The sequence below is a fragment of the Symphodus melops genome, assembly GCF_947650265.1.
Source record: "Symphodus melops genome assembly, chromosome: 1".
Taxonomy (NCBI): Eukaryota; Metazoa; Chordata; class Actinopteri; order Labriformes; family Labridae; genus Symphodus; species Symphodus melops.
Window position 1 is genome coordinate 45,880,869 of NC_136691.1, and position 12,540 is coordinate 45,893,408.

Consider the following 12,540-nt stretch of genomic DNA (forward strand, 5'->3'; position numbering starts at 1 on the left):
GCTTAGTTGCTTTTTTTGTGTGCTTTTTTTAAGAATACAACACTCGTAAAAAACAAACAAAAAAACAATAGAGCCTTGACCTATTTGAATAAATGATGTTGAAATGAAGAAACGTACAAATGACAACGTGCACAGAGAAAAGCATTTTGTGAATTGGAGAATTTCATATGAACAGATCCCATTCAAATGTTTGTTTTATTACTGCTATACTATTTGGAATGCCACTGTAAACTTATTTAAGGGGCAAACAACACATTGTATGAACTAAAAACTCTACTTTTTTTCTTTCAGTACAGTTCTCACCAAGGCCGACACTTTGTTGAATTTGTCCCCTAACCCCTGTCAGTTACTCATTTATTGATGAATTACATTGCGGGAGAATAGTGTCATTAAGCACACTTATTAACATGCAGGTTGTAACGTTTAAGTACACTTCATTTGGTCATCTGTCCAGTGTTGTACAGAAAAGATCTTCTGAGAATCAGTACCATTTTGTGATTGGCTGTTGTCATTGCACGAAACATATCTCATATACCATGCTGTGCTAAATGCACCCAAGGTAATAATCTGGGAGATGCTTTTCGGTCCTCGAACCTTTGCGAAAAAACCTAATATTTTTAGCCCTAAGGCAAGGCAAGAATAGAAAAAAATTATCAGTATGTTGTTCAACTGTCGAAGACATTCCCATAAACTGTAAAGAATATTTTAGCCTCTGGGAGCTGCTAGACTATAACCCCCTTTTTTTTATCTCATAAAACATGCCAACAGGTTTTTACAAGTTCCTTCAAACTTTGTGAAGTTGTTTGAAATTATTTTAATAACACAGATAATGGCTTACCAACTAAACCCAGACATTGCAGATAAATTCTAACTGTGACTTACTCTCAGACTTGCTGCTGGAGATTTGAAGTCCAAATAACTTGATATTAATTGAGCATAGTTTTTGGTTTGAGTAAATGGATTTAAGAGTTTGAGATTAGAGGTTAGTTTGAAATCTGTGGATGAAACAGACAGACAGACAGACAGACAGACATGCAGGTAGGCAGACAGACAGACAGACATGCAGGTAGGCAGACAACAACGCCACAAGAAATCCACTTGAGACAGATGCACAAAGCCTGTGTTCATCCAAGCATCACTCTTTCCTTTCTGTCTCTCTATCTGTCCTTCCTTTTTTCCTCTTCAGCTCTCCCTTGAAAATGAGGAGAAAATCAAGGTCAGGCCACTGAACATGTGAAGTTGCAGGAGAATAAATTTCCACATACTTGTCCTTTCCGACCCACTGACAGTCTCGAGGAATGTAGCCTTGTCAAGCCAGGTAATGTACGACTAGTGAAGATGTATGGCATGTTTACATGGAGCTCTCCGTTACTGTCCACCTTCCATTTCCTCTCATATTTCTCTTCTCATACGTTACTCACATCCATATAGGAAGTGATGGTTTCTTAATTCACAAGTCAAAAAGTCCACACTGTCAATGTTTGAACAGAGGGGAATCTAATTAAACTGGCAAATGGAAGGAGAAGAGAGAGAGTATGCGAGAGAGGGGGGAAGTGAGTGAATCAGCATAATTACAGTTTAATGCAAACAACTCCACATTGTCTTTATTCCAATGAGTTAATGAGGTTACAGAGTGGAAAAAAAAAACAATTCCATCACTGCTATTGTCTTCTACAGGCCACCAAGGAAAATGAGCTGTCACCCGATCTTAATGGCGACAGGGTTTTCACCCGGGTCGGAATTAATATCTGACTCCCCGGCCTAATGAGGAGGAGCTGGGAGAGCAGAGTGAACTCTTTGTCCTGCTACTTAGGAGAAGAAAAGACAGGAGAAGGAAAAAAAGGAAATTATTAAAAAATACGAAATGGATGGCACAGAGAGTAATAGAACGTGTGAGTGAATGTACTGCATTGATTGGATTCTGCTCCTCAAGGGCAACTTCAATGCAAAGACTGCATCAGTGTTATGATCAGAAATGTAACAATATAAATGTGTTTCACTCTATAATCCAAAACTACATACAAAAAAAATAATTACTAGTGGTAGTGAAGTTCAATCTAACTTCCCCATTGGTATCATGGACCTACTCGCTTAGTGTCATGTATTTCACTTGTAGGTTAAACCTGTATTTACAGGTAGCAAGGACCTCACGATATGATACATATCATGATACATGAGTATTGTTACAATACATATTGCGGCAGAAGAATACAGTGTGTTTCTATTTAATTCAAAATATAGTAGAGGCTCAAAAGTAGATCAAGTTAACAGACAACTGATGCAAAGTTAAGATGTCAATTTTAAGATAGTAACTATAAATGCAGGAGAGTAATGAAGCAACTGTCAAGCAGCCTGGAAATATAATGTGACATTGGATGATGTGAAAATGGTGTGACGAAGAAGACTGTTTTAAAATAAAAATCACACTGGTCCTCAAAGCAACTGCTTCCAAGAGATTGACAGGAGAGTATATTACTGACAAACAGAACAAAGGTGCGCTCAGACTTCAAGAGACTACTGTATACTGGCTTTTCAGCACCAGGTGGTTAACTTAAGAAAAGATAGGACATGCTGACCAAACTGTATTTTTGCATATGTCAAAATCTGTAACCTCAAACAAGAAAGGTTATGTAGTGTCCTTGAATTTTTTTTTTTTCAACACGCCTGCTTTACATCGTGATGTAATGAATTGGTTTGGAGGAGACCCCTGCTGTGTAACATTATTAAATACAGGGGATTTCATATTCACTACATCTATGATTGGTTTTGACAGTGTTTGTGCAGCTCCCCTTGTCACAATACTTAAGTATTTCCGGAACGTTGTTTTACAAAGCTGTCTAACAGAAAATAAAAATTCACTGGGGTCTCATATAACACTGGCATCCCTACGTTACAAATAAGGTTTATATATTTTATATGATCATGTTAATGCAATTGGATGTACATTATGTAACTGTAAGCTATTTCTTCCCCGGATGAAAAATGCTGTATGCCAGTAGCATAAAAGGCTACATCTGTCTTTTGTTATTGTCAGAAGGAAACAAAAACGTTTCAAGATTTCTACACGAGTTTGGTTTCAAAATTCAAATTGTGAGAATTAAAGTCACTTTACCTCAAGCACATGGAATTATTCACAGTACTAGTGTGCTTTATATCTGTACGTATGAGCCAACATGTCACTACTTGTGTCTTCATTTTGTTAACATATTCTTTAAATGTGGTTTGTTGCCCTTTATGGTCTGATGCATGTTGTACCGGGCAGTTGTAACCTATTTATTTGTTGCCACTTGAGACTAACCAACAATTTATTCATAATGTGTAGTTACAAGACCAACACAATAGAATCCTACCCAAAGATGATTTGCATTTGATCGTCCCCTCATTTTTTTAAATATTAACCAGTGACTTTTGATTTCTCTGCCTGTTACTGAATTCAAACTTGTTTGTTTTTTTTATTTGTGTCATCCATGCAAGTAGATTTGGGGTTGGAAGTTGTAAAAAAGAAGGGTGTTGCCTGGAGTGAAAAATGTACTATTGCTCAAATGTGACCCAGGAATGAAGCAGAGAAAGTGTTATGAAGTCAAATTCCTGCGTCTTGTGCACAAACCTGCAATATCTACTTATACTGCATTAGTCAAATATTGACGAATTTATAAAAAAAAAAATACTATTCAATGTTGACTTTAACCCTTAATGATCTTTGACATACACATGATATTCTGTCTTTTTAGTCTTTAATCTGCAACAACAACAAAAAAAGCTTTACATTGAGCTTTTATTTACAAACTGTAATTAAGACTTTTCCTTTACAATAGCTCATGTGGCAGTGAGACACCACTAACTTTCCCATCACCAAAGAAAGTCATTTATGCCCCCTTTCTTCTTTTGATTCGTCTGACTTGTGATGAAAAGAATAGTGGGCCTCGTCCAGGGGATGTGCTGCCTTTGAGACTCAACAGCTTGACTCATTTCATTACAGTCATGAATTAAAGATCCCCAATCTCCTTTTTTTTCCCATTGGCATGGCAATGATCCATCTTTAGTTAATTTACAGCTGCCCATTGTACAAGGCCTCCAGCCTCGAAGCTCCCGTGACAATTTACCTGTGTCCTTTTCACTTGCCGGTGCATATCATTGTGATATATTGTAATGGAATTGGCGAAGGACTCTGGAGTGAGTGGGCATGTTGTATAATGAGCAAAGGGAGGCCTAGTAATCAGTTATGTTGAACCTTGCATGTCCTGGCACAGGGAGACTTTTTGACCTCAGAGCCAAAAGACAGTTTTCTAGCTGTGACCAATTTAAGATCCTTTGCAGCCTATGTGATGTCAACCATCTGAAGGTCACTTTTTAATCAATCAATCTTTATTTGTTTAGCGACATTACATATAACAAGTGTTACCTCGAGACACTTTACATAAAGCAGGTAAAAGACCTTTCTCATTGTTATTTTATATTACAAAAGAGCAGGTAAACAAATTTACCCGATGTTATGTTACAACAAAACAGCATTAATTAATTACATGCAAGTCTGTGGAAAAATCGAATACGTACATAACAATATTAAAATAGTGATCAGTACCTTGCGCTGGGTGTGAGATGGTCACACTGCAAAGAATCAAAATAGTTCACATAGTTAATGTTCAGCTCCCAACATGCTTCAGATGCTGAACACTGCAGCTTAAATAGTCTGGTGCAGTACCCCTTAAAGTTTCTGATAACAGAAATCGTGACAGTGATAGATTGCTCAAAGTCATTGTCGTGAGTAAGACACCGCTGGTTATCGATCATTAAGAGCACTGAAAGATTGATAACCTCTGACAGCAGGATGGTTTCAAGCATATTTGTTTACAGTAAAACTTCATGAGGGTTTTGGGAACTCGCAAATAATAGAGCACCCTTTTTCCATGTGAAAAAAAAAGTTAAAGTGGCAAAAAAAAACTTGAAATCTTATCATGACAAACAACAAACATCTACTGAATCTGTGCTGGGCTTGAAAATGGAAAAGAGGAAGAGGGGATAAGATGATGACTTTTGCAATCTTCCATTTTTGTCTGGAGAAGAAAATGTATTTGTTAACATACCATTACACCAATGTCCTGCAAACAGGTTACTGCACTGGCAAGCATATGCGTTTGGGTCAATGTCATGAATGGGACTCTAATTTACTTAATGACTTGACAAAAAAAAAAAAACTTGGGATTGATACCATAACTTTAGTAGTAAAAATGTTGATCAGATAAGCTGGTTTAATAAGATTGCCAGTTTTTCCACCGGTGTAGTTGCCCTCTGCTGACCAAAAGAAGAATGAAGGTTTAAGGCACAACACACGGCTTCATTTTTTAAACTAAGAGGCTACATTAATTTCCTGAAGCCTATTATAGAAGCCCATTCATAGTCAATTGCTTGCTTTTGATTATTGCAACAAACGTTCTCCTCTTTCTTTTTAAGCAGTTGTGTGCTGTGAGCACAGAACATACAGCTCTGCAAGCAAGTGTGATTGCCTGGAATACTGCTTGATGTTCTATTTTGTAAAAAGAAGCTCTGTTTAGATGCTGCTAATGGTACAGGCTGTGTATAATACATGGACATAGTCTCAGTGATGTCACACTGTTTTTTAGAGGGGTGTTTTGGAGCCCTCCCATAGTGATTGTCAGAGCAGAAATTAACCTAACTTCTAATCAATCTAGAAACAAGTAAAGAAAGCCTTAAGCTTTACAGCAAAATCCGACAATATGTGCACCTATCAGGGAATTCAGCCATGCCCTTCATCATGCTAATATCTAAATAACTCCTGGGCTGTAAAGACCACTTCTATAAATACTATTATAGCACACCACTCATGACACTGCCTTTTCAGAACATTAGCTAATACAAAATCATAGCCTTTATGAAATGTATACTGGAGTATCAAAGTTTAGGAAAAGCAGCCTCTGTGGCATCCCTTTCTTATTAGAGTGGTGATAACAGTTCATTATTATTATTTTTCTCTTGTGGAAAGCCTTACACCCAGCACAAGAAATGCCTCTTCCTCTGTTACAGTACACTCCTGGGAGCACAGACACACAGCATACAAATGCAGGACAGGATTATGCACACACGCGTGTCTGCCCACACCCTTTGGTGCATTCAGAAAAAGCAGAAGATACACAGACGAGTGTGAAAGGTGACAGCATTTCCTGTTCTCTCGGGGTGACCTGGTTCTCAGCGGGTTGCTGTAGCGGCGGCTTTGGACCAACTCTCCATCAGCCATCTGGCCCTGCCGGTATCTGCTGTGAGCAAATACCAGGCGAGTGGCTCTCTGACATATTCTGGTGGTGTGATTCAATATTGGTGGTGGCTGTAAGCTTGGGATTAGCCTGCTGCACATACATCCATTTCACTCAGCTACACCGCCCACCTGGCTGCGGTCTCACCTGCTCCCCAAAGTAATCTCCTAGCCTTTTTTATCTGTCACTCTACATACTATAGTGTAATTATTGCAAGCATTTGATCATTAGCCAGTGTGCCTCAAAATACACCAGGCTAGTATTTTTTATAAGCTGCTTTTTTAATAAAAGATTGAATTTGCAATTTGGAGATGTTCCCATATTTCTTTATGAATGTAGAGCCAGCAGATGGAAATATTCCAGATTCCCTTATATTGAAAAAATATATGCCAAAGCTTACACACTTTTAAATACAGTCTGACTACTTTCAGTCTCTCAGGGAATCATCTTCCATAGTTTAAGCTTCTCTGTCTCTGTCCATGGTGAACATGTTTTAATGTTCGCCGGTAGGGGGCGTCTGCTACCTAAAGATTATATCGCCGCTGCTGTGCATCATTTCCCCCCTGGGTTTAAGCAAAGCAAGCAGAGCTGCATGCTGGTGTTCGGTCCCGTCACCATTGCTTAAGTGTGTGTATGCTGCTCAGTGCTCTAATCACTTTGTAAAAGCATCCATTATCATATAAAGTGCATGGCAACAGCATGTGAAATGCCTGATTCTCAGAAAGAACATGCAATGCTTGCAGGCACTCTGCAAGCATTTTAATATGGAGATAGAACAGAATAAATATTATGCGCCTTTTTTTTTTCCAATAATAATAATAATTTGCCAGGTTATAGTCTTGACTAATACTCATTCTAATACCTTTCCAAAGTATCACAGTAATAAAAACTGGACATATTTATGGTAAAGTCACAGCTCTCTGGAAAGTTGACGAATTTAAAACGTTTGTCTGTCCGGTTAAAAAAACACAACTGACATGTTTCCCCTCAGTTTGTTTTGAACACTCCGCCTCCGCCATCACATGCCTTACTGTCCTGTCCCCTCGGGGAGGTGGACCGGGTCCCACCACCAGTCCACAGCCTCTTCTGCTGTCTTTTGTGGGTGTTTCGTATGCATGTGCGTGCCTGGTCGTGTCCGATCCAAATAGATTCGCCTCACGTCACCTCGCTACCCACCCACTGGCACCCCACCACCCCCTGCACATAAAACATTCATTAGAGCGCAGTCCTGCGCTGCAAGAAATGTCCGTCTCAAGTCATTAAGCCTTAGACTGACTCTTAAAAAATACAGCAGTTATGTAAAATAACCTACTTTTTGTGTGCTATTCTGGATTCTATAAATATCTTTAGTGAAACCAGGTAGACATACAGGGAACCATATACATTTATTTTTATTTATTTTTTACTTTGCCTTGATTTAAGATAAGAATTCCAGTTTTAAAAGGACTATTTTTTTGCAGCGTGATATATTCCCATAAAAAATTAATCTCTAAAGGCTCTCTCTCCCTCTTCCTCTCTCTGCTCGGCCAAACGCACCTCGCTACCCCGCCCTCCCTCTCCACCTCCCCGCGGTAAACGCACACTGACGCTCACCAGTGTGGCCGCCTTCCGTGCGCATCTATCACACTTTTCTCCGTCTTCTTGGGAAATACATGCACAGCGGGACAGGTGATCGGACTGGATATCAGCTGCTATTCTATGACATGGATCAAATACTGATTTTTCGCATGTGTCGCTGATTCTTCTCCACTTGTGCGTTCACACTTTGGGCTCTCTTTTGGAGCTGATTTTGCGCGTCCTACATTTTTTCGGGAGGTGTCGACTGGTGCTGTCGAGTCTACTGATCTCAGTTTGGATGTTTACTGCTGACTATTTTTGAATCTCTCGTCCAAATGACTGAGATTGGGTGCAGCCGGAGACGTGGCTCCCCACTCGGGAAGACCTACGGCTAAAGTTTGCAGGGTGCTGGGCTTGCTTTAGGCTGTCCGTCTCCTGCTGTGCACTGGAATTGCAATTAGCCATAAATTACAATAAACGGCGGATATCCTATCTGTCTTCGCACACGCTGGGATTCATTCCACTTGGATTTTATACAGGCTCTGGATTTCACCCCGTCCAAATCATGAAGACCGTTATTATTGATGGTGAGTACGCATTAGACAATAGGACATGTTTACAAAGTTTTCACATAACGAAGCCAAGATGAACCTGCTTGGTTACTGCGCAGTGACAAAATCCACATCTGGCAGTGCATCTGCTCTGGAGAACAGACACGAACAAAGATAAATCACATGTCCTGATTGGAGTTTAGTCTGTTTCTTCCTCTGGGTTTTGGGTAAAGTGGTATATGAGTGCATTCTGCACAGAAACTATGCATGTATATCCATCGTGGATCTGACAAGCAGCATCGATGTCAGTGATGGATATTGCGACTATAGGCGACCTTGATTTAGTGTCTCTTAATTGAGTCGTAATTCAAAGCAGACTTTGCTTGTGCGCTTGAGGAGGGAGGAAATTCGGTGTCTGTGGTGGTCAATATGCTCCGCGTTGTGTCGCAACTTAGCCCGGGCATCCGATCAGCTCTGTCTGGACTTGGTGGGATGAGTTTTTGATGAAGTCTGCAGATGGTCCGCTTGGCTCACAAATAATCCCGCGTTTACTCTCCCAACTCCCTTGGCTTATAATTGGTATTTTTGTGGCAGCGTCCCAATCAGGGTGCCGCCAGAAAAGACAGGAAATTTGGCCTAAATGTTGCTTTCAGCGACTTGACTTGGGGCTTTTCTAATGAGGACAGGAATGTTCTTCCATTCCGGCCGGAATTAGGAAAGTATATTTTTGTCTTGGCAGAAGCAATAGGCTGCGTGTGTGCGCGTGTTTCTTTTTGTGTGCAAGTGTGTCCTGTTAGGTGGAAGGAGGAGGGCTGAGAGGATGAAGGAAGCAAGCACCTGGCATGTCAGCGCGTGTGTTCTTGCACGCCTGATTGCGCTCGTGCCTGTTATGTGTGAATATGTTTAATGCAGCGCAGACAGAATAGCACTGACATGGCGCGTGATGTTTGATAAGCAGCACCAGCACGAGATAAGCGTTTAGTATGCAACATCCAATTTGTTCCATGAAGAGCTCTTGGAAAACCCTCACCTCCACCCTGCCCCACCCCTACACACAGAAACACAAGCTCTCTCTTTGGCACACACACACACACACACACACACACACACACACACACACACACATACACACGCAAATACACATACACACGCACACACACAGTTGTTATGCAACATCCTGCACACTCTCCCTCTTCCTCACGTTGTTCATTACTTGGCTAAAACTGCAGGATTATAGGAAGAAAGCCGCAGATTATCATGGGCCTACAGAGTAAGTTTGCATCTCATGAGCGAAAAAATCAAAGAGGCTTGTCTACTCGTGCATTCTCTTTGATATGTCACAGAGTGATGCAAATTCAAGTGCACACCCCTTCATTTGCACAGAATGGCTCCAGGTCCCTCAGACGCTTCCGGCAGGTTTTCATCATCCAGCTGCAGGTGTGATTTAGCACCAGAATCCTGAAACACATAAAGACACACACAGACACACACACACACACACTCACACTCACACACACACACACACACACACACACACACACACACACACACACACACACACACACACACACCTGAGTCAGGCTGCAATTATAATTGGTATCCATCCTTCAGGCTCCTGATTTGGCAGAGAATATACGGCCTGTTGTGTCTCGTGTTTAAGGTGTCACCGTGAGGAGGGACTTTAATTTGCACTCTTTCTCTCCCAGTCAGCACATGATCAAGTGACTCTGTGGGGCTGCTGTTGCTTGGGGGGTGACGCTTTTCCCTGTCTACTGCAAAGCAAAGGCAATAAAGCCACAAATTATTGGATAAGACCATTACATTGGAACAGAAAGCTTTCTCTTCAAGAGCTTGAAACCATTACACAAAAACACATTTTTTTCATTTAGTTAACTTTGTTATTGTTTTGGTGCTGCCGTGCCAGAAAAAGACTCTGCCCTATTTTCAAAAAATAGGCCACAAGATGCTGCATCTGAGGTGGAGAGATAATTGTTTAGAATCTGTAAAGGAAAAGATTGCGCGCACGCACAAACACACACAAACACACGTACGGAATAATAGCTCATTTGCATAGATGCATTAGGTGGGATCAAGCATCGTGCCATAAACTGATAATGAGACACGGCATCTTGCGCATCCTGAAAGGGAATGTGAAATTGATCCATCTTTGTGTTTTGTATGGGTGTATATCTGAGCACAGAGGGGGGCTGGAAGGGATAATATGTGTGTTTGTGTGTGTGTGTGTGTGTGTGTTGGTGGGTGTACTGTTCAGGGAGTGTATGGGGAGGTCTTCGGAAAAGAACAAAAGACGGCAAGTAAGAGCAGGAGAAAGCATTTGAAACCGAAAAGTGTGAAGGTTATATTACTGTTCATGCCGTCCTCTTGTGTGACTTTTCCAATAAAGCGTCTTTCATCACATGTCAATGTGTCGGATGCATGCATGGATTCTGCAGCAACGAGAGAGGAAAACATAGTTTTTCTTCTATTGACTCCATCTTGTGAGTTCTCCTTGAGTTTGTTTTTCCTCTTAATTGGCACAAGGTCAGCAAAGCACAGGTCTTTTGTGCAGGTATTCAAGAGGAAACATCTCAGGTTTCCAAATCCACACAGCGCAAAATGACCTCAATATATCTGCAACTGGGAAGGCTGTTGATCAATACCCACGACTCATTGATTACTTTGCCAGGTGCTGAGATTTCTGGCTTTCATTTCTTGCTTTTTCAGTCTGACTTTCAAGACTCTCCTAGTCTCCTTGGTCCCATTTATTCACCTTTTTCGTTGACTTTAACAATTGAAGATGGTGCTGTGAGCAGGGCCTTTGGGCTATGAAGACTAATAAGCCTCATTACCTGTGCCAGAGGCCCCAGCAGCTCCGAGAAGAAGAGGAGTTAATAAATTCTGCTAAATGTTGTTGCAGTTCTTTCTGGTCACCAATAGAGGTTGATAGAGGTCTCAGATTAGTTGTTGCACCTCTGTGATGAAGTTCTAGGGGTCACAAGGACTCAACACAGCCATTATCAAGAAAAGTGTAATGTTGTTTGGCAGCAACCTTAAACCAACTGAAGATGGTTAACAGAGGCATGCACTCTGGATTTCTAACCTGGGACATAATATGATGATGGATGAAATATAATGAGCGCTTTTTTTGGTCCTAAAATGCGTGTTAAATTACTTCTAGAGACGCATCAATTGATTTATCTTAGGCAGTTTTTTTGTTTTTTTTATTGGTCTGACCTGCTAATGCCAATTTTTACCAGTTCCAGTTGTCAATCTTTATAGGAACTACAGATGACAGCAAACATATCTGTGCATTGCACTACTGAATGGTGTTATAACATGAATGATATTTAGTTTGCAATGAAGATGAAAACATAGAGTTTCATGTGATATTCTATTTTTCATGATAGAGGATAACTTTGCCTTACAGCGATTAGATCCGGTTTGACTCCCTCTCATACAGGGCCTCTTTGTGTGGAGTTTGCATGTTCTCCATGTACATGTGTGGGTTCTCTCTGGGCACTCCAGGCTTCCTCCCGCAGTCCAAAGACGTACTCATTAGGTTAATTGGTAGCTCTAAAATTGCCCGTAGGTGTGAGTATGGCTGTTTGACTGTCTCTATAAGTCAGCCCTGAGATTGACTCAGTGAACAGTCCAGGGTTTACCCCGCCTCTCACCCAATGACAGCTGGGATCATCTGAAGCATCCCCCCACAACCCCAAATGGGTAGAAGCAGTATAGATAATGAATGGATGGAAGGAGGATAGCTAATAAAGTCTTAGCCCTAATCAATATGAAATAAGGAAAAAAGTCATCTCAGTTATAAAAGCTTTGTTTACGATTACTAAAATCACAAAAACAAATTTAAATGGCACATACCTTACCAGGAAACATATTCATCATTGTCAGGTCGCAATATTGTTGTGTATTCTTTCATTCTTATTCTGCAATTGAAAGACATTTTTGTATTCCTTTTCACTCTTGCCATCTTTGGAGCCATTGTAATCATATTTCTGTCGATACTTTGACGTCTGGAAGGAGGAAGATGTCAATATTTTGTGCTTCAAAGTCCTGGCGGTGTTAACGCCTAAGCTACAGTGACAGACTGCAGCAGGCCATCTGAGGGTGGATCTGCTATGTTCACTGCATCCTGATGAGCACGCTCC

General features: G+C 40.8%; 1 protein-coding gene across 1 annotated transcript in view; it reads left to right on the top strand.

Annotated features, from left to right (window-relative positions):
- The first annotated feature begins 7,608 nt into the window (after nucleotides 1-7,608).
- rtn4r (reticulon 4 receptor) overlaps nucleotides 7,609-12,540 on the top strand; it is a 43,807-nt gene continuing 38,875 nt past the window's right edge. The window contains exon 1 of the mRNA XM_079344462.1: nucleotides 7,609-8,413. Within this exon, the coding sequence (XP_079200588.1) occupies nucleotides 8,392-8,413 (22 nt within the window). The 5' untranslated portion in view covers nucleotides 7,609-8,391. The remainder of the gene's footprint in view (nucleotides 8,414-12,540) is intronic.